This window comes from Salminus brasiliensis, chromosome 20 (assembly GCF_030463535.1).
Source record: "Salminus brasiliensis chromosome 20, fSalBra1.hap2, whole genome shotgun sequence".
Classification (NCBI taxonomy): Eukaryota; Metazoa; Chordata; class Actinopteri; order Characiformes; family Bryconidae; genus Salminus; species Salminus brasiliensis.
The window spans coordinates 19,060,891-19,080,856 of NC_132897.1; the positions used below are offsets into that span (position 1 = coordinate 19,060,891).

Genomic DNA, 19,966 nt, shown 5'->3' on the forward strand with positions numbered 1-19,966 from the left:
TTTTTCAGATAAAGAAAAACACTTTAGTTTAAACTATTATTTTAATGCTCATTACATTTTTGTGAATTAAAAAATTTGTACACATCCCCTGACTTATACTCTTCAGTAACCGTTGTGTGGAGGGCTCTTTTGTCTTCATGGTGTAGTTGCAGCCAGGAATACTGATTAACCAGGAATACTGGACCCTCCAGACAGGTGTCTTTATACTATAGTCACTTTACACATTCACTGCACTTTACTAATCCATTTCACTGAGATTACTAGAACCAATTACCTGGAGCTATGTTGCATTAGATCAGTCACTAGGTCATTTTTATTGAATTGACATGACTGTAGACATCTGTTTCCACTTTAATATTAAAGAGTTTTTTGTGTTAATTTTTGTAAAATATTATAATTATATTGGTATAATGAATCATATTGATCACGATTCCATTCATAAAAGTAATAAAAGGAAAAAATATCCAGTGTTTTGAATACTTATAGGCACTGTATGTGCTTATTTGAGGAAAAAAAAGGGCCATTATGGACATTTTAAAGTAACACCATGGCAGAACTTTTTTTGATCCCCTAATAAACCAGTCAATGCATGATTGAAAAGGCTACTAAAAGCTGGAGCTTAAGGAGACTTTAGAAAACCTAGAATCACATGCAGTTCTTTTTGTTACATTTTACTATTTTTACTATAGTAACTATTTTTAAGAGCATGTAGTCTTGCTTATGGTCATTGTTGGAACAAAACCTTATGTCCAGTTTTGCCTTTTTTCTATGAATAGAGTCTATTCTTTTGCATTCTAAACTGCCCTTCACAAGTAAAATACTCTATTTTACTCTATTTTTTCTCCTCTATTAAAAGTTACTATTTTGGAGATATGAGGTGATTGTCCTACATCAGCATTATGTGGTCTCAGACACTAGGATCTGTAACAACTGGCAACATTACATCACAGTTAACAACAGTAGTGGCAGTTACTACATTTAAGGCTGAACTGGGTCTGTACTTTAGTTCATTGTTACAGAGAACGGCGGTTCATACAGGGTCAGAAACCACAGAAGCAAGTCTGAGACTGTTGAACAATTCAGTGTGGATCGTAAGGGGCAAGTCCTGCAAATTTAGGTTGTTGTCTGAGCCAATCTTTTATTAACACTGCAGAAGGCTTTCTTTAAAAGTATGCAGTCAATAGACGTCTTCTTGCTTTGAAGCCGGTTTCCTGTTTGGGTTCTACCAGCTCTACTGGGTTATGCATCATGAAACCATATGATGAGTAAGTCACTGCTAAAAAACTAAAAGTTTAAGTCAATAATGGCAAATTCTCTAAAAGAAAAAAGAAAAAAGCCACACCTTTTGACTACAGGAAACTTTTCTTCTTGAATGTACAAAGATAACTTTTCAGAGGAAGTGTGCTACGTCAAGCGTAGTTCTTGCGTGTTTTGCCACTTGAAAGAAGCAACGTAACCATTTAACTTGTTTCTTTTCCACAGGTTTAATCAATTGTGAAAGTAGAAAAACCTAGACATTTACATTTTGGGCAAGTACCACTTCTTTAAAATGAACATTATGTACATGGAGCATGAAAATAAAAATAAAAATAAAAAAAATCAACAAAATCCTCTACTCACTAAAACAATTGCATAAATTCCCAATAGCAGTGTTTTTTTTTACATAAAAAACCTACAGTACACACATGTAGGCAATCCATTCACACCATAGCCTCAATCAGGCTGGAATACGCTTCCTGTAGCTCAGGGGACAAGCTCTCCACTGCACTGGCTGGTGCTCTTCACTGAGCAACAGTGCAGAAGAGAGCCTTGTCGTAGTGAACTAGTGACACACTGATGGTGTTCTGAAGCCACTGCCGCGTAACGGAGTCGATCTCTCGTTAGACTAGCGGGTAGCTAGCTGCTGTAGCAATACCACAGTGGTTGTGTCGGTCCTTGGCCATGTAGATGTACCCTTTATCACCCCAGTTCTCGCTCCAGCTGCAAGCAGAACAGAGAGTTACGGTTAGAGGCCACAAGTAAAATTGTTTATGGTGGCTGATATATTTTCATTCTTGTCAAATCAGTTGAACAGACATGAACGACTGCTCTTACGCTGACCAAGACGGTACATAAAAAAGCTTAAGATGCCAAATCAACATTATTGTAATATTTTAGTTTACTTAACTATGATAATTAGGTTAAATTCTCAAACACAGAATTAGTTTTGCCCCTTCAGTGTCTGGAGAGTTGGCAAGTCACAAATAGGTCAACCAGGCCATTACAAGAAATGGGCTTTTGGACAATCATTTTCTTTCCATGTCCATGTCACTGCCAGTGACAGTGTCACTGAACTGTTTGACAACCATTTAACCAATTTTCTATCCTTACAGATCCATGTTTGTTGATTTTTTTAGTTTGAAAACCAAGCACTTTTTAGTACAGCCAGCTTTTGTGAGAACCTGCCCAGGGAGTGCAAGCGAAAATAAGCCACTGGGCTTAATCTTGCAGTTTGTCAAACAAGAAAGCAAGAAAGTGGACAAAGGTCTTTCAGCACTTGCTATAAACAACTATAAGGAAGTCACTGCTCTCAAACATATAGAATGCAGCTGCTTTTCATACCTGTTCTTGACAATCCAGTACTTCTTGCCATCTACGTCTTCACCCTGGAAGCCATAACCAACCACCAGAACGCCATGGTCCAACTCCTCGCTGCTGCAGTCCTTCTCATAGTAGATACCTAAAGAAAAAAAAACAAAAACAAGACAGGCACACATTAAAAGATAGCTCCAGGGACATCTGAGGTCAGGCTTGTAAGCTAGCTTTCACTGACTGCTCACTATGAGCAATCGCTTTAATAGCAAGTCGACAAAACGCATCAGTCTGCAGTTGTTCGTATGAAAATGAATCATCCACTAGATTCAACAATTCTGCATAGACATTTTCTGAGCACATGGCAGTGCAGCTCACCTGACTGGTAGAACTGGAAGGACTCATGTCCAGCATCAATAGCCACAGACACGGGGCCGACTGAAGCCACAGCTTTCATCAAGGCATGCTCCTTTCCACTAGTAACATCAACGAAGCCAGTGTCATTGGCAGCGCTGTTTTTAGGATCGTAGTGGCAGGGCTGGTCATCCTGAAAACAGGTAAGGTAATTGTAGGTTTATAAAACATGAGGTTTTGTATCCTACTAACGTATCCTACTAATTAAACTGCATGCTTATTACGCAGTTATTCAGCAACTACAAAAATTCATTACATTTTCTTATGAGAATGAAAAATTGAGGCATGGGCCCCCAAACATTGTAAGATAACAAGGTAATATCAAAGAGACATCATTTCTTTACTTGACTTCCTTAACTGTGAATCAGCTTCATAGTAAGCAAGTAAGTAGACTTACGGTTCCAAGGTAAGGGTAGGAATCCTCAGTGTCCAGGCCGCCTTGGTCCTGGATGTACTGGAAGGCCTGGTCCATGAGGCCTCCGTTGCAGCCCTCGTTGCCTTCAGGACGGGAACAGTCCACCAGGTTCTGCTCGCTGAGGGACACCAACTTGCCGGTCTTTCTGAACTGCTGACCCTCCATGGCTCCAGTGGTGCTGAAAGCCCAGCAAGAACCACATTCGCCCTAAAATGTCAACAAAGGACATCATTAGAAGATGATCGTTACAAATATGGGGCATCTAAACCTATAACATCGATCTCCTCCTTCTAAATGTGGTCAGACCAGTTTTAACCTATGGAGCTGTAGAAAGCAAACTCAAACTCACATGCCTACTGAACAACGGATCTCACCTGATCTTTGACAGGGGTGACGTATCCTTTCTCTCTCCAGTCCACCTGGGCTGGGGCCTCCAGGAAGTTGGGCTCCATGAAATGGGAACCCCTGATCTTCTTCTCCTTCTTGTGCTTGTAGCCATTCATGATCTGCCTGAATTCCTCATGGGTCTGCGAGGAAATTAGGACACTCAGTGAATACTGAAAGATAGCTTTTAGGTGATTTTTTTTTTTTTTTTTTTTTTTTTTTTTTTTTTAGAAATGTTCACAGAGACTGTGCAAGTCTTACCATGTCCCCAAAGTGGTTCATTCCCAGGCGGTAAGTGTGAATGCCCAGAGAGTGGTCAAGGTTGTGCATCTCAATCTTTTTCAAGTTCTTCTCCCAGATCATTCTCCTCCATCCCTCTTCCTTCTGCAATGAAAGATGGCAAACTCAGTCCAACAAGCCTCTTCGTGAGAAAACAGCATTCGAAATACCGGCAGGCTGGGGAGAAACGGGAAACGGGTGTGAAACGTACCTCGTGGTATTTTTTACTGTGCCACTGCTTCCACTGTTCCCAGTGGTCGTCTAGGTCGCGGTCCAGGCTTGGAGCAGCAAATGCTGCGCTGAGGCACACAGCGAAAAGTGCTAGATACATCCTCATAGTGTTGGAACTGCAAGAAAAGCAACAATGCCAGGTTACAAGTCATTTCTTCAGTACGAAAAACACACATTTCTGTACAGCGACAAAAACAAAGTATCAGGGAGGGGCTCTAAGCTGGCTAGGTGATTCTGATTGGTGGGGAAGGTGAGAGTAGGGGGTAAAACACCCCCCCACATTTTCTCCACCCACTGGTGCATAGTGATGCAATCAGAAAAACACTTTTTAAAGAGTGTTAAGAGCATTACATTTTGATGGGAACGTAAAAAGACTTAACATGACCAAATATTCATTGATTTCAAGTCTACTTAGATAAACACTACAGATATTTGTGATGTTATAAACAACACAAATGATATGGAAACAATACCATCTGTAAAAGTAAAGCAAGTCTGCATTACTTATGAAAAGATGCATCAGCAGAGGTTTTAAGATGATGTACCAGTTTAAACGTTAAACCAGTATGTGAACCCGTCGCCGGTCTGTTAAAACGCTGACTAACGGGGCTGGGTTTGATCCTCTGCGTCACTGCCGATAAATGTTTCATCAAACTGCAGAGAAAATTAAAGCCCTGAATCAGTTCAACTTCTGCGTTTCGAAATACCACTCATACTGAAAGAAACCTGCATTAAACCTAAAAAAAAAAAATAATAAAAAAAACACCGTCGATTCGTGAGAGCCAGAGCCAGCCGAGTTAGCTAGTCCTGGGGACTGGAGCTGCTCCACAGGACAGAGCAGGACGGCGGGGTAAACAAACATTCCCTGTAAACAACTGAACGCCATACTTCCAGCGGTCTGCTGCCTGTCCATTATCTTCAGACTGACCACTATTCCGCAGATATTCAGTCTTTTCAGAGTCATTCTGGTCTCTAAACACGGTAAACAAAGGCGCTGGCCTTCTCCACCTTTAGGACATCGGACCGAATCCTAAACCACTTCCCAGGAAGCGAAACAAAGACCGAAACCCAGGCCGCGGAAATCAGGACAAGGGGAGGAAATAGATAAAAGGAGCCTCTAACTAAGATATAAGGATTATTGCACGAGAAAAATGCAGATCAGTCTTAAAAATTGCGTTAAATTAAGGTTACAAACAAATAATAACACGACGGTGAGAAAAACACATTTTAAAATGATTTTAAAATAACATTACTATGAGCCATAGCGTTTTACTAAACCCCATTGTCCGATATAACAGTAAATACGTTTTAAAAAAAAAATAAATAAATAAAAATATTTTTTGAACGGTCTCCTTACCTCTTGTTTGTGAACTCGGAGTCAGACATACTGGGTTGGAAACGGCAGCCTGTTTATAAAGGCAGTCTGAGCTTCACACATCGACGCGCTCTGATTGGTGGAGTCGTCCTCCTACCCGTTTCACGTCCCGCCCCCACGGATTTGTCATGCAGCATGTGATCCGCAGGCACGTGACACTGCTTCCCAGCAGATGGTGGAATTGCAACTCTCCGTTCTTGGCAAAGCAGCAAGCCTGAGGTTTCTCTGAAAAGAGACTGAGTGCTTATTAATAATCCACAGAAGTTCAGTATCGATGCATTATGCGCCGATACTAAGATACTAATACAGTATCAGTAGTAGGGCAGTAATTCTAGAGGTTTTCTGCTGTGTGGGTCATGCATAATGGACGTGGTGGGTCAAGGGCCAAAACCTGTCCACAAATAAAGCTATTACTTTCAAATAGTAACTGTATATTCACAAACAGTGTAAATCTGCATACTGTTCACACAATTGCCAATTGATTCAGGCCCCTACAATATCATCCACTGTTCAGTGTCTAGCTTTTGTTCAGTGCTTAATGGCCAGTCTACTGTCTATTGTTTTTGCTTATTGGCATAGCTTATAGTACAGTCCAGTACATTTCAACATTTATGCAAAAAAATGACCAAAATGACCATTTGACAGGAGATGAAACGAAAATCTTCTTAACTTTTAATGGAGGTCAGAAAATAAAACATTTTATTTGTATCTTTTTGGAGCATTTCTATTAGTCATTCATGGTGACATTTGATGCACTAAAAAACAACAACAACCGGATTAAAATCATGTCAAAAGGTCAAAATCAGCAACAACAGATATACAATTTTGCATGGCAGTGAAGGTATTGATGTTATTTGGTACAGTGGCCGTGCAGTACGTGTCAATTGTGTCAAGAGTTGTGTTTTTCAGACTTCAGACTGTATATTTTGTAACTAAAAGTATTTAAAGTATTAAAATAAGAGGTACTACTACACATCTGTGTTCTCATTGAGTGAAGTGGGCTGAAATAATGGGCTACAGCAAAGTGCATTACACGGTAATAGGCCATAAATAACAATACAATTCTTTGTATTTGTGTCTGTTATTATATCTTGAGCATCAGATTAATCTTTACTAATACTGGAGTCATCCTACTCCAAATCACATTTCATGAAACTGTGAAAATGTGACTAACCCAGAGTGCCCGCTTGTGTTTCATGTGCAGCATTTCCCACATTTCAGTTCTGTTTTTGTGTGTAGACTTAAAATTAAACATCACCAGCATGCATGTTTTGCGGCTCTTCAGCCGAAATATGAACGATTCTGTCTCTACCAGAAATCCTTGTTCCAGTCTGACCAACAATGCCAACACAAGATCAGCGAAAACCAAGTCATATGTGTAACCCAGAAACTCAACCTCAAACAGCTGCCGTGTGATTTTAGCAGAGTGAGTTTAATTATTGATGCTATATCATCAGATGTTGTGATGAGTTGTGATTAACGATCAAATGACCAAATGATCAATACGTCTGGACAGAGCATTCCTATGCACACAAGACCTGAAGCTCCACACGTCAAAGCTGAGACAAGCTCATAAGGTTGATAAGCCTATCACTGCTGCTTGTGGACAGAGGACCTGATGTAATCCTATTATCTGACCATTAAAGCTTTCAGTGTAATCTGCTGTTAAAGTAGCCAAATAATTAGGTGGAAACGACTTGGGGCTTTGAAAGAGTAAACGACTTTGTCTTCTTCTGAATAGACTGTGATCAAGGGATGAGCAACAAGTATTAGCAACACATGTCAACATGTTTAGTGTTACAATGAAAATGTCAAATAATAAAAATATATGATGCTGGTGTATTTAGCCATTTAACCATTTCAATGTTTATGTTCATTTACATTCATAAAGCGTGTTGCTTCGTTGGCAAGGTAACTAAAGTGGATAATATAAGTGGATTATATAACTGGGGTTAGGCTTTTACATCTACAAAATACTTGTGAATGGACATTATAGGCAAATCTGTTGAACCTAAAGCTATTCTTGCTCTGTTTGGGATGATTCCTTCATCTGTTTCTCTTTCAATAATAGAGGTTGACTTTGTGTTATTTGCCACTATTCTCACTAGAAGACTAATACTATGAAAATGGAAATCTATCCCTCCTTCCTATACCATGTGAATTCAAGAAATGTGTAATGTGGCAAAGCTGGAGAAGATTATATGCATTAGAGCTGCTCTATATGCACATTCCATAAGGTTTGGGACTCCTTTTTTTGGTTATGTAGAACAGGTATCCCTTGAACTCCCTTAACTCCCTTAAAGGTTACTGATATTCACACCTTACTCCAACCTTACTCCTTACTCCAACCTTCGACTAATTCTTATAATTTAACCTGACTTTATATATATGTGCATATATACGGGGCAGTGGTGGCTCAGCGGTTAGAGCGCCGAGATATCGATAACAGGGTTGTGGGTTCGATTGCCGGGCTCGGCAAGCTGCCACTGTTGGGCCCTAGAGCAAGGCCCTTTACCCTCTCTGCTCCCCGGGCGCTGGAGTTGGCTGCCCACCGCTCTGGGTGTGTGTGTGTACTCACTGCCCCTAACACATGTGTGTGTGTGTGTGAGTGTGTGTTCACTACCAGATGGGTTAAATGCGGAGGACACATTTCGCTGTACAGTCCACACTGTACAGTGACAAATACGTGCACCTTTACCTTTTTTTTTTACCTTTATATGTTAATATGTGTGCATGTGTTGCATAATGTGCATATATGAAATATATGTCTTTTGTTTCTTTACACTCGTATTTACTTGAGTTTCTTTTATTAGTGTTACTATTTCTTTATTTTGAACTCATTTGTACTCAGATTTCTGTCTTTGTTACTGACTTATCTTTGTTTTACTTTACAATATTCAATAAACAGATTGGTCAAAATACTTGGGAATATGTGGGAATATTTACCGCTTGAAACAATCCTCTTTGAAACAGGTGAATCTAGTGTTACCTGCCGAGAACTCGAAATTGGGGGTGGCTGTTTTCGACATTAAACTAAGAAGATATATGAGACAGTTAAGGCATGTACAGGGGCATTACAGGGCAGTGGTGGCTCAGCAGTTAGAGCACCGGGGCTATGACAGGGTTGTGGGTTCGATACCTGGGCTCAGCAAGCTGCCACTGTTGGGCCCTTGAGCAAGGCCCTTCACCCTCCCTGCTCCCTGGGTGTCACAACAATGACTGCCCACCGCTCTGGGCATGTGTGCTCATGGTCACTGTGTGTGTTTGATCACTAGTGTGTATGTGTGTGTTCACTGCACAGATGGGTTAAAGGCGAAATTGCATCTGTGTCCAACACAAACGGTGAATATGGTTGACTTGTCTTGTCTTGTACTGTATATAGACTTACACACGGAAGACATTGCACATTATCTGTGGAAATGGATACGATTCTCACAAAGACAACAAGCTCCATCCAGAGGAAGCCGAAACAGCATGTTGAGAATATTTGAGTATATTAGGTTTATTTGGATAATATCCCAGATAGCAAAGTAGCATTCTATATCATCTGACCTTAAACTAACAGTGAATCAAGGTTGTAATTGAATTACTAAACATTCTGGCAACACTGAAAGGATGACACAGAATCAACGTTGCTCTTGTTGTTTTTATCTATAGTCAAAAAGGACACCTATGAAGGAAGACAGGCCAAATGTAGCTAATCCCTATGCCTATTCAATTTCAATTCAATTCAAATGTGTTTATGTAACGCTTTTCACAATGATTTTTTTCACAACATCCAGCTTTACAGAGATCCTTGAGAGGAACCAAGACGCAAAAGAGGAACCCATCCTCCTCTGGTCGACACGGGAGAACACAAAAATAGGTCAAACAGAGAAAAACAACAAAAACAAAACTGAATCAGAAGGAAAATGGCATGAGCTAGATGATAAAGTCCACACAGATCAACAGTCAGAAGCACAGTCATGCAGTGAGGTGCGGATAAATCAATGCAAGGCCCCAGAGCAGGACAGCGGGCAGCAGGATAGTGGAGATCCACTGCGGTCTGCTGGTACTAGGATGGAACAGTTGGAACTGGGCATCTACGTACATGGGAAAGAGACAGAATGAAAACTGATATATTCATAAATTATATGAGCCATCTTTTTTTTTTTTTTTTTTTTTTGCAGGCTACTCTCACTCAGTCAACTAAATGCTTCAGACGGCACGGTCACTGATCAGTGTTTCATCTCAGAGCTGGTTGCTCTTCAAATCTAGGTCAAATCAAAAGGTACAACGAGCAGCGAGAAGTTTGATGAGGGTCCAGTCACATAAGAAAATCAAGACAGAAAGAGAAGATGGATCAAAATATGAGAAAAATATTTTTTTTTTTTTCAAAAGTATCAAAAGCACAAATGAACCAACATAAAATACATTAAATAAATGTCAAATAATAAAGAAATAAATATGCACATAGACTATAAAGTATATAAATATATTAAGTGTGCAGTGTATAGGAAGAGGGTCCGGTGTACTTGCATGCAATTACGGGGCTGTTGTGATCAGCAGTGCTCAGGTGTCACAGCGCGAGGCGGTTACCCGCGACCGTTACGAGCTGTGTAGCTAGCTAGCTAACTGTAGACGGTAGCTAGCTAAATCCTCACTTATTAACATTTACTGCTCGTATTTTATCATGATTTATAGCATTTACTATTAGTATTAACAGTTTAGTGAAATGTCAAGTTTATTTTGCTTACTGAGAGCGCTGTGTCTCAAAACATTTCACGATTTCAACACAAAATCCGAAGCCTTCGCGGCTCAAACTCAAACATTTAAAAGGTGAGTAAGGAGACAGTTTCAGATATCTAGCTATTTCATTTAAGTGTTAATTGGACTTCAGCTCAACACACACCTAACTGTAGCTATATCCGGCCCAGTCTGAAAGATAGTGTCGCTAAAGCTAACTAGCGCTAGCGTTAGCTATAGTTAGCTAGCTAGCTAGCTAGCTAGGTTGCTGTTAGCGCGCTTGTCCGTTGAGGCGCTGCGCTGTGGTTAAGCAGGCGCGTATCCCCAGCGCAGAGGAACAGCAGAGCCAGCTTTCAGCATGAAAACCCACCTGTTCTGAGAGCAACATCGGATGAGAGAGTCCATATAGCGAATAACGTACTAGTGTATTTTGTTGGCCACCTTTTTGACTGCATTAGCTCCATGGTTTATGTTAGATAGCTAAATGGATCTTTGCAGACTTGTATAAATTGTAGCTAGCTAGCTAGCTATAGTGCTTGCCAAGAAGGCAATGGACTTAGCTAGCTATCTAGCTAACTTGGCTTGTGTTCATGTATTTGTTTTGTCCAGGATTGCGACCAGTACGTGTGTGTTTTGTGCAAATAGTTCCCCAGTATTTATCTAGCTAGTGCTAGCTATCTCTAACTAACTAGAAAGCCAAACTGCTGTGCAATGAAAAACATGTAGCTAGCTAGCTAGCTATCTCCATGATTTATCTAAACCATGTAGCTGCTCTGTACACTGTCTCAGTATTTCTGGACAAATAAATCAGTAGAAATGCTCTAAAGTACTCAGAGTAAAGTCTTATTTTACAGCAATCTCCATTGATGGCGTCTTCACTGTTTTTATTTACTTGGCTGAAATCCTCTGAGCTGAGGTGAACAAGGAGGTGGCCAGGACTGAACAGCTTGTCCCTGGAAGTGTAACAGTTATGCTTTGTATGTTGTCTGTTTTTCAGTAATGGCTTGTAAATGTCCTGTCTGTTGTTTTTATTTCAGCTGATGTCTGTTTGACTACACCATGTGCTTAAGAGCCTAGCAATTTTAGAGTTTACCTACTTCATTCAGTCATCTTCCTGAAGGAAGGGAGTTAAAAACAAAGAAAACACCCTACATTGTATATGTGATTGTAATTGTGTGCGTGTGTGTGTGTGTGTGTGTGTGTGTGTGTGTTTTAGTTAAATATGACATATGAAATAATGAAATATGGACATTCATGTGAAGCACCATGTTAGCTCCCCTCCGTGATTCAGGGCCTGATTTGTTAAGAATTAGTATGATCAAATCTTGTCCTAAAATGTACCAATGCGGTCTTGCTGCAGAGTATTTGTAAGGGGCTGAAAGTTAGGGGTGCATGAGATAGTAATGATTAAGGTGATTAAGCAGAGTACAGGGAGAGAGGAATGGCAGGGGCATTGATAAACCTTAAAAGAACAGAAATGTTTTTTCTGTGCAAAAAATAATTTGTTTCTTATGTTCTCTAGACCCCCCCCCCCCAACTCTCGAGCACTGCTCCATCACTGCTACTGGTACTGCTTGAAGTGATGTGACTTGGTTTTCTAGAGTTGACTGCTGGGATAAACGAACAAACCATTTTTGACCAGGTAAACATATTTAAAGTATGTTTTCTTTCTGAAGAAGTTGGATGTTATAGTGTACATCTTTTCATGAGGCTTCTTCTTGTTCAGAATGTCACTTTAACTGGTGCACCTGTTTCCCTAACTGGTTCACATGTACCAGAATGTAACTGCTGGTAAGGTGGGCAGGGGTTTTTAAATAAAAAACTGACAAATAATATAAATATAAAAATAGAAATGAATTTTTGTTTGTTTTGTACTGTTCCTAGTCCTTGTTTATTGCAATGCCTATATTTAAGAGTATCAAGTAGAGGTAAGAGTGCTGAGCAGCTGTGGTGTAGAGACAGACCTATTAAAAACATCTGTGCCTGGATACTATGACATTAATGGCGGAGTAGGTGCTTTGTCTTATATTTCTTGAATATTACTCTTTACATCCTGATAGCAAATAGTAACTAAAATGCAGTGATGGCAAAGAGATGTTTATATGGAGGCCACAAGACTGTAAAAACCCATTAGTTAAGTCTGAATAAAGGATTGGACAGCATACTTGCCTGTCTGCCTAACTACCTCATGTACATGTACTCATTTGCGTGTGCACTCTTTTGGAGTCCTTTATAGCCACATACCTTAAAGCTTGCACTGCTAACAACACCAAGAAAAATAGCTTTTCTGTTATAAATGGTGTCCTGAGTCTGTGTGCAGTACTGAGTTATGAAGACCTGCTTTCTGAATAACATAGTGGGAAGATCTTTGTTATAAAAATGTGTTTCATGTTCACTGAGGATTCTAGTTGCATCTGGAACCTAATGGCATCTTTGTGGACTGCTTTCTATGCTTGACATCACATTTTTTGAGGTGTTCGCTTCCCCAGCTAGGCCTAATTGCTCACGCTTATGTTTTAGATTCGTTTTTTTCCATTTTAGAGTCATGTTTGTGTCTCATGTGAGATTTTTAGTAATGCTGCATGGAAATATGGAGAAAAACCTATGTTATTTAGGAATATCCAGCTACATGTGGACAGGGCTAGCTAGCTGTGTTTGTCTTGCATGTAATCAGTGTGTATATGTCTGCATTTTAGGTTTGAACAAGTGTCTTTTAATCTTTATTGTCTTAGAACAAGACATTTTACAATTGAGGTGATTATTTGTTTGTATTTGTAGATATAAGAGATTCTTCACCTTCCACTCATTTGAAGCACAAATTCACAAGACCTCCTACTCACTGTGTTCTGTACTTCTCTCCTCCTATTAATGTCAGTAAAAGTCACATGATGTTGTTCACAATGCAATTTTATATCTCTCCATTCCTTAACCTGTAGATATGAAAAGTGAGGCAGCAACCTGAGAAACCGAGGGACACTGGCAGGGTTGAAGGAGCACGTCAGATTAGGTACCAGTCTAGCCTGTTTTTTTGGAATAAGCTTGTATGACTTTCAGCCTGTCTATGTCTCAGTAGTCATATTTATGATCATATTTACGACCCGTCTGCTCTAACAATTCATAGGAAAATGTTTTAGTCATAGTGATAATAGCATAACCAAAAACTACAGTGGCAGTGGATTTAACTATGATGTGAGCACAAAACCTAGGGGAGCTTTAGAGAGAAATTGGAAATAATAGGAAAGCTTAATCCTGTTTGCTGGTGAACTTGGCTAACACTGGATGCATTTAGTTCTGGTTCTGAAAGCTGCATTCCAGGCCACTGTTAAATACTTAACATACTCACACCGATCACTACCTTACCCTGAGTTCTGTGTTAATGCAACAAATCACTTAATGGACTGTGCTGTTCACATGCACAGTCAAGTGTATTTTGTAAAAAGAGATTGTATTTCTAAAGAACTAGGGTGATCACAACCACTTACTTATACAGGTATACTACATTCAGTTTGGTAGATTTTTGTAGTGAATGAAGTAAACACAACATCTGTGGCAAACTGCACCCGTTAATGCACAGTTCATTTACATTTGACTAAAAATAATTGAATAAAACTATTGTGGGTGGCTCACAGTAATGGTAATCATTCCAGAGCATTGAAGACAATCTAAAAGACCACACTGATGAAAAAAGATCTTGAACTTATGTGCACATCAGGTCCATATGAATTACATATATCAACACTGTGACTGTAAGTCTACATTATTTGTTTAAAGAATGTTGTGTGCATAAAATTGATGTACACACTTGAATCAAGTAAATGTAACAAAAATAAACCTGCAGGACAGTTTAGCAGACAAGATTGGTGGTGTATACTACAACAATATGTGTCGATGTATCATTTAATTAATGTGGAGTCAAATTGAAATATATTAATATTGCTAATTAATTTTCTGTTTGCTCTACACTTAGGAATTAAAGTTCTCTGTTGCTTCAACATATTTCTGTCACAGCAAGCTGTTACCATGTTAGGTTTAGATTTAAACATAACCTATTAGTCAAACCAGAAACGGTAGCACGTTGGCATGCCCCTGCTCAGTTGCATCATGCTGTTGACAGTTGATATTTGAGTGTTATGCGAAATGTTGTGGTGTTTATGATTTAACTGACACATGTAGATGAAAAAAATCCTTTGTTAATGTTCCCTATCTGTGTCCAGTCCTCACAGCAGCCTTGTTGCACCATAATATTCTCTAATGCCTAAATTTCACTATAAATAATATAACATTTAATTTTCAGTAATTACATTAAACTTATATTGTGTAGTTTTAAGAATTAAAAGAATTATGAAGGCTAATAATAATATTTGGCTGACATTAGGGAAAGTTAACTTGTGCATAGCTAAATAGCTACCATGTTTTCGTTATCTTAAGAAACACATCCGGAGGACGAAAGAGAGAGAGAACTAACAAACACTTTGGATAACAATGACAATCACCTGTAATTTAAAACCAAGATGATGCTGCATGGATAGTAGATTTCGTGATTGTATTTCTGTCGGTGCTGTAACAACCGTTGTCCAGCCTTTGTTAACATAAGCAGGGTTATGTTTTATTAAAGCTAACAATTCGTCTGGCCAAAATGTCTTGGTATTCTGAAAGATTTTGGCCAATTGTATTCTTCCAACTTTGCAGAAACAGTTTGGAGAAGGCCCCTTTCTGTTTCAGCATGCCTGTGGGCCATTGCACAAAGCAAAGTCTGGAAGAACTTGCCTAGCCCTTACACAGCTCTGACCTTAACCCATCAAAAAGGGGACCAATCCACATGAATACATATGGATGTAGAATTGTAATATAATAATAATTTTGTAATAATATTTTTTCGTATCTTTTATGTATAATTTTTTTTTTTTTTATATTACTATATATATATGGCAAGATGTTAGCAGCAGTTTCTTATAGTGTTATTGTTATCTATATATTTGTATTGTTATCTATATCTATATTGTGAGATGGGGCAGCCTCCATGAGCCTCCTCAAGGCCATCACACACTGTCTGCGCTGCCATCCATTGTTTTTAATGGAGGTACATACACCACTGTCGACAACGCACAAAGACATGCTTCTGGACTCTGAGCAGGGTCCAGTTCTTCAGCGTACCACAGCACGCTATGCCGGACTTTCTCATATTTACATTAAATTAAGACCAAAACACTACCGCAGAAATTGATAAAATATTACTTGTAAACTTGAAATTGACAAGAAATACATGAATATCATATTTTAAAGAAACTTGGAGTAGGCTGGCTCTTTATGACCTATTGACGTCACATCTTGCTTGCAATACACTCCCTTCTGGGTAATGCATGAGGAGAAGCTGATTACTAAGAAAGGGAAATGCCTTGAACTATATGCCACATGGCATATAGAAAAGATTTCAGAAATTTTTTTTTTATCCCATCTTGAACTTGAGCTTGAACACAAGCTTGAACCACAAAATCCCTGCAAACAAACTGAAGCTCTTGCACAAAATTCCTAAAAAGAAATAAAGACAAAACTAAAAAAAAACAAAACAAAAACAAATCTCACCTCTCAAGTACAGGAAAACACAGCAGGAGTAAACATAACATTCAGAGAAAGTGTGCTACTTTAAAACTTAAGTATTGTCCTGTTTACATTTTGGCAAGTAGCACCTCTCTAACATGAACATTATGTACATGGAGCATGGAAATAACACCAACAAGAACAAAAACAATTGCATAAATTCCCAATAGCAGTGTTTTTCACATAAAAAACCTACAGTACACACATGTAGGCAATCCATTCACACCATAGCCTCAATCAGGCTGGAATACGCTTCCTGTAGCTCAGGTGACAAGCTCTCCACTGCACTGGCTGGTGCTCTTCACTGAGCAGCAGTGCAGAAGAGAGCCTTGTCGTAGTGAACTAGTGATACACTGATGGTGTTCTGAAGCCACTGCCGCGTAACGGAGTAGATCTCTCGTTAGACTAGCGGGTAGCTAGCTGCTGTAGCAATACCACAGTGGTTTTGTTGGTCCTTGGCCATGTAGATGTACCCTTTATCACCCCAGTTCTCGCTCCAGCTGCAAGCAGAACAGAGAGTTACGGTTAGAGGCCACAAGTAAAATTGCTTATGATGGCTTTTCATTCTTGTCAAATCAGTTGAACAGACATGAACGACTGCTCTTACGCTGACCGAGACGGTACATAAAAAAGCTTAAGATGCCAAATCAACATCATTGTAATATTTTAGGTTTTAGGTCATTTTGAGAAGTTTCATCAAACTCTTATCCAACATTTAAAAACATGGTTAAAAATGTGCTAATAACATTAGTCATATTGCATGTTTTGTATTAGACATGCACCGATCTGGCTTTTACAGTTCCGATACGATACATAAACTTTGCATATTGGTCGATACCCGATACCATTCCGATACCAGTCCAGTACCATTGCTGTGGGAGAGACTTAAGGAATCAGGATTGACTTAAACATTACTTTTGTTTAATACAGCAAATTAACACATAGATATAAATGTACTAAATTGCCATTTCATTTATTTATTTGCACATTTAGTGCAGTCTCACACCTACAAATTAAAGTGAATTATCTGATACCCGATCCAGCTAATTTTGTTAATATCGGGACCGATATCCGTTCCTAATATCGGATCGGTGCATCCCTATTTTGTATTTTTTTTATAATCTTCTTGTCTGTTTGTTGTGTTTTTTTTTAGTTTAGTTTAGAAACTAAGCACTTTTTAAAACCGCGTTGTGATTCATGCTTTACTTTTGAGAACCTGCTAAGGAAATGCCAGTGAAAATAAGTCACTGGGAGTCACTGCTTTTAAAGGTATCAAATGCAGCTGCTTTTCATACCTGTTCTTGACAATCCAGTACTTTTTGCCATCTACGTCTTCACCCTGGAAGCCATAACCAACCACCAGAACACCATGGTTTAACTCCTCGCTGCTGCAGTCCTTCTCATAGTAGATACCTGAGACACACATTAAAAGATAGCTCCAAGGACAGTGGAAAATAGTCTAGCATGCTGGCCTTCACTGACTGAATCTTTACTACTTGTAAGAGAGTCGACAGAACACATCAGTCTGCAGTTGTTAGTATGAAAAGAAACCATGCACTAGATTCAGCAATTCTGCATAGACTGAATTTGGCAGTGCAGCTCACCTGACTGGTAGAACTGGAAGGACTCATGTCCAGCATCAATGGCTACAGACACAGGGCCGACTGAAGATACAACTTTCATCATGTCATTCTCCTTTCCGCTAGGGATGTTCAAAATGCCAGTGTTATTGGCAGCACTGTTTTCAGGATCGTAGTTGCAGGGCTGGTCATCCTGTTTAAAACAACAACTGACATTTCTTATATAATTGGCAATCATTCTAAGGACAAGTGAGAATGCTGATGCTAAAATGAGTTAGTGAAGAGACATTTTCTTTACTCCCTGAAGCTTTTTTTACTGTTAGTAGTAAGCAAGTAAGTAGACTTACGGTTCCAAGGTAAGGGTAAGAATCTTCTGTGTTCAGGCCACCTTGGTTCTGGATGTACTGGAAGGCCTGGTCCATGAGGCCTCCATTGCAGCCCTCGTTGCCTTCAGACTGGGAACAGTCCACTAGGTTCTGCTCGCTGAGGGGCCTCAATTTGCCGGTCTTTCTGAACTGCTGACCCTCCATGGCACCAGTAGCGCTGAACGCCCAGCAAGAACCACATTCACCCTAAAATGTCAACAAAGAGAATAATTAGAACATGACTCAATATTGGCCACCTAGGCTTCTAGATGGATTATGCTTCTAGTAAAGTGAGTTCATTATGTTTCATTAACATTCCTTTATATACGTTTGTAGTTTACTGCACAGCTGCCTACAGCATATTCATGATGTTTATCTCCTCCTTCTCACCAATGTGGTCAGACCAGTTTTAACCTATGGAGCTGTAGAAAGCAAACTCAAACTCACATGCCTACTGAACAACGGATCTCACCTGATCTTTGACAGGGGTGACGTATCCTTTCTCTCTCCAGTCCACCTGGGCTGGGGCCTCCAGAAAGTTAAGCTCTATGAACAGAGAACGTCTGACCTTCTTCTCCTTCTTGTGCTTGTAGCCGTTCATAATCTTCTTGAATTCCTCATGGGTCTGCGAGGAAATTAGGAAACTCAGTAAATACTGAAAGATAGCTTTTAGGTGATTTTTTTTGGAGAAATGTTCACAGAGACTGTGCAAGTCCATGCATTACCATGTCCCCAAAGTGGTTCATTCCCAGGCGATAGGTGTAAATGCCCAGAGAGTGGTTAGCGTTGTGCAGCTCAACCTTTTTCAAGTTCTGTTCCCAGATCATTCGCCTCCATCCCTCTTCCTTCTGCAATGAAAGATGGGAAATTCTAAGCCGTGTGAGAAAACAGCATTCAAAATACTGGCAGGTTGAGGAGGAAATAATTGTGAAAGGTACCTCGTGGTATTTTTTATTGTGCAACTGCTTCCACTGTTCCCAGTGGTCATCTTCGTCCCAGTCCTGACTTGCTGCACCACATACTGCGCTGAGGCACACAGCGAAAAGTGCTAGATACATCCTCATAGTGTTGGAACTGTAAGAAAAGCAACAAGGCCAGGTCATGAATGAAGTCATTTCTTTAGAAATTTGTCGTATAACAATGCGTACATTGGTGTTTAGAAACTATAAATGTATTTTTTTTTTAAAGGATATTGAAAGAAAGTGGAAATAGTAATATATATCAGGGAGGAAGAAGAAAAAATAATCTGATAAAAACGAGAGAAAACATTCTTTAAGGTCTTCTTACCTCTCTTAACTTGGAGTTAAGCATACTGGGTTGGAAACAGCAGCCTTTTTATAAAGCCTGTTTTAATGGTTACACATTGGCGCTCTCTGATTGGTGGAGACCTCATACACTTCATACACACCCCGAGAATCTGGAGTTTTCTGTCTATGTGACTGCATTCACTATGCATTGTTATATTTTGTTTTACTAAGAAAACTAGTACTGAAGACTGAGGAGGGATAGTTATTAGGCTTATTCAAGAAGGGAGGCCATCGTGTTGGGCGCATTTTATGTTGTGGGGCCAAAAAAACGACGCACTTACTTTCAAATAGTAACTTTATATACACAGGCAGTGTAAATCTGTACATTGTAAGTCTGGCAGTGATTCAGACTTAGTCACAGACTTAGTCTTAGTATTTTCACATAGTTGAAAGTACAGTGTTTTGAAAAGAAAAAGGAATTGAAAAGGAATGAAAAAGTATTTATATCTCATTGCTTGCAGCTTCACAGGAGTAGAAACAATGTTAACTTTTAGTAGATGTTTCATTTTGGAGCTTTTCTATTGGTCTGTCATGGCACAATGAAAAGGACAATGGCCTGATTCAAATGTCAAAAAGTGAGTGAAGTGAGCATGACGTGAGTGAAGATGTATGTTTATTTGGTACAGTGACGGTGCAGTTAGTACCAGTGGTGTCTTGAGTTGTGTTTTTCAGATTTCAGACTGTACATTTTGTAACTATATGTACAAAATTCTGTCTTATTA

At 39.4% G+C, this 19,966-nt stretch overlaps 2 protein-coding genes across 2 annotated transcripts; both read right to left on the reverse strand.

Annotated features, from left to right (window-relative positions):
• Positions 1 to 1,465: 1,465 nt before the first annotated feature.
• Positions 1,466 to 5,701, reverse strand: ctsla (cathepsin La). Its single transcript, XM_072665352.1, has 9 exons — positions 5,652 to 5,701; positions 4,799 to 4,948; positions 4,275 to 4,410; positions 4,046 to 4,168; positions 3,775 to 3,927; positions 3,383 to 3,607; positions 2,950 to 3,118; positions 2,602 to 2,719; positions 1,466 to 1,980 (listed from the first exon to the last, which is right to left on the reverse strand). Exons 1-9 carry the CDS (start codon positions 5,678 to 5,680, stop codon positions 1,881 to 1,883), a joined length of 1,203 nt encoding a protein of 400 aa, XP_072521453.1. The 5' UTR covers positions 5,681 to 5,701; the 3' UTR covers positions 1,466 to 1,880.
• Positions 5,702 to 16,070: 10,369 nt separating this feature from the next.
• On the reverse strand, positions 16,071 to 19,001 carry LOC140542272 (procathepsin L-like). The gene is made up of 7 exons (XM_072665184.1): positions 18,876 to 19,001; positions 18,663 to 18,785; positions 18,410 to 18,562; positions 17,920 to 18,144; positions 17,597 to 17,765; positions 17,288 to 17,405; positions 16,071 to 16,492 (listed from the first exon to the last, which is right to left on the reverse strand). The coding sequence occupies exons 1-7, from the start codon at positions 18,999 to 19,001 to the stop codon at positions 16,393 to 16,395; spliced, it is 1,014 nt and encodes a 337-aa protein (XP_072521285.1). The 3' UTR covers positions 16,071 to 16,392.
• Between the last annotated feature and the right edge of the window lie 965 nt (positions 19,002 to 19,966).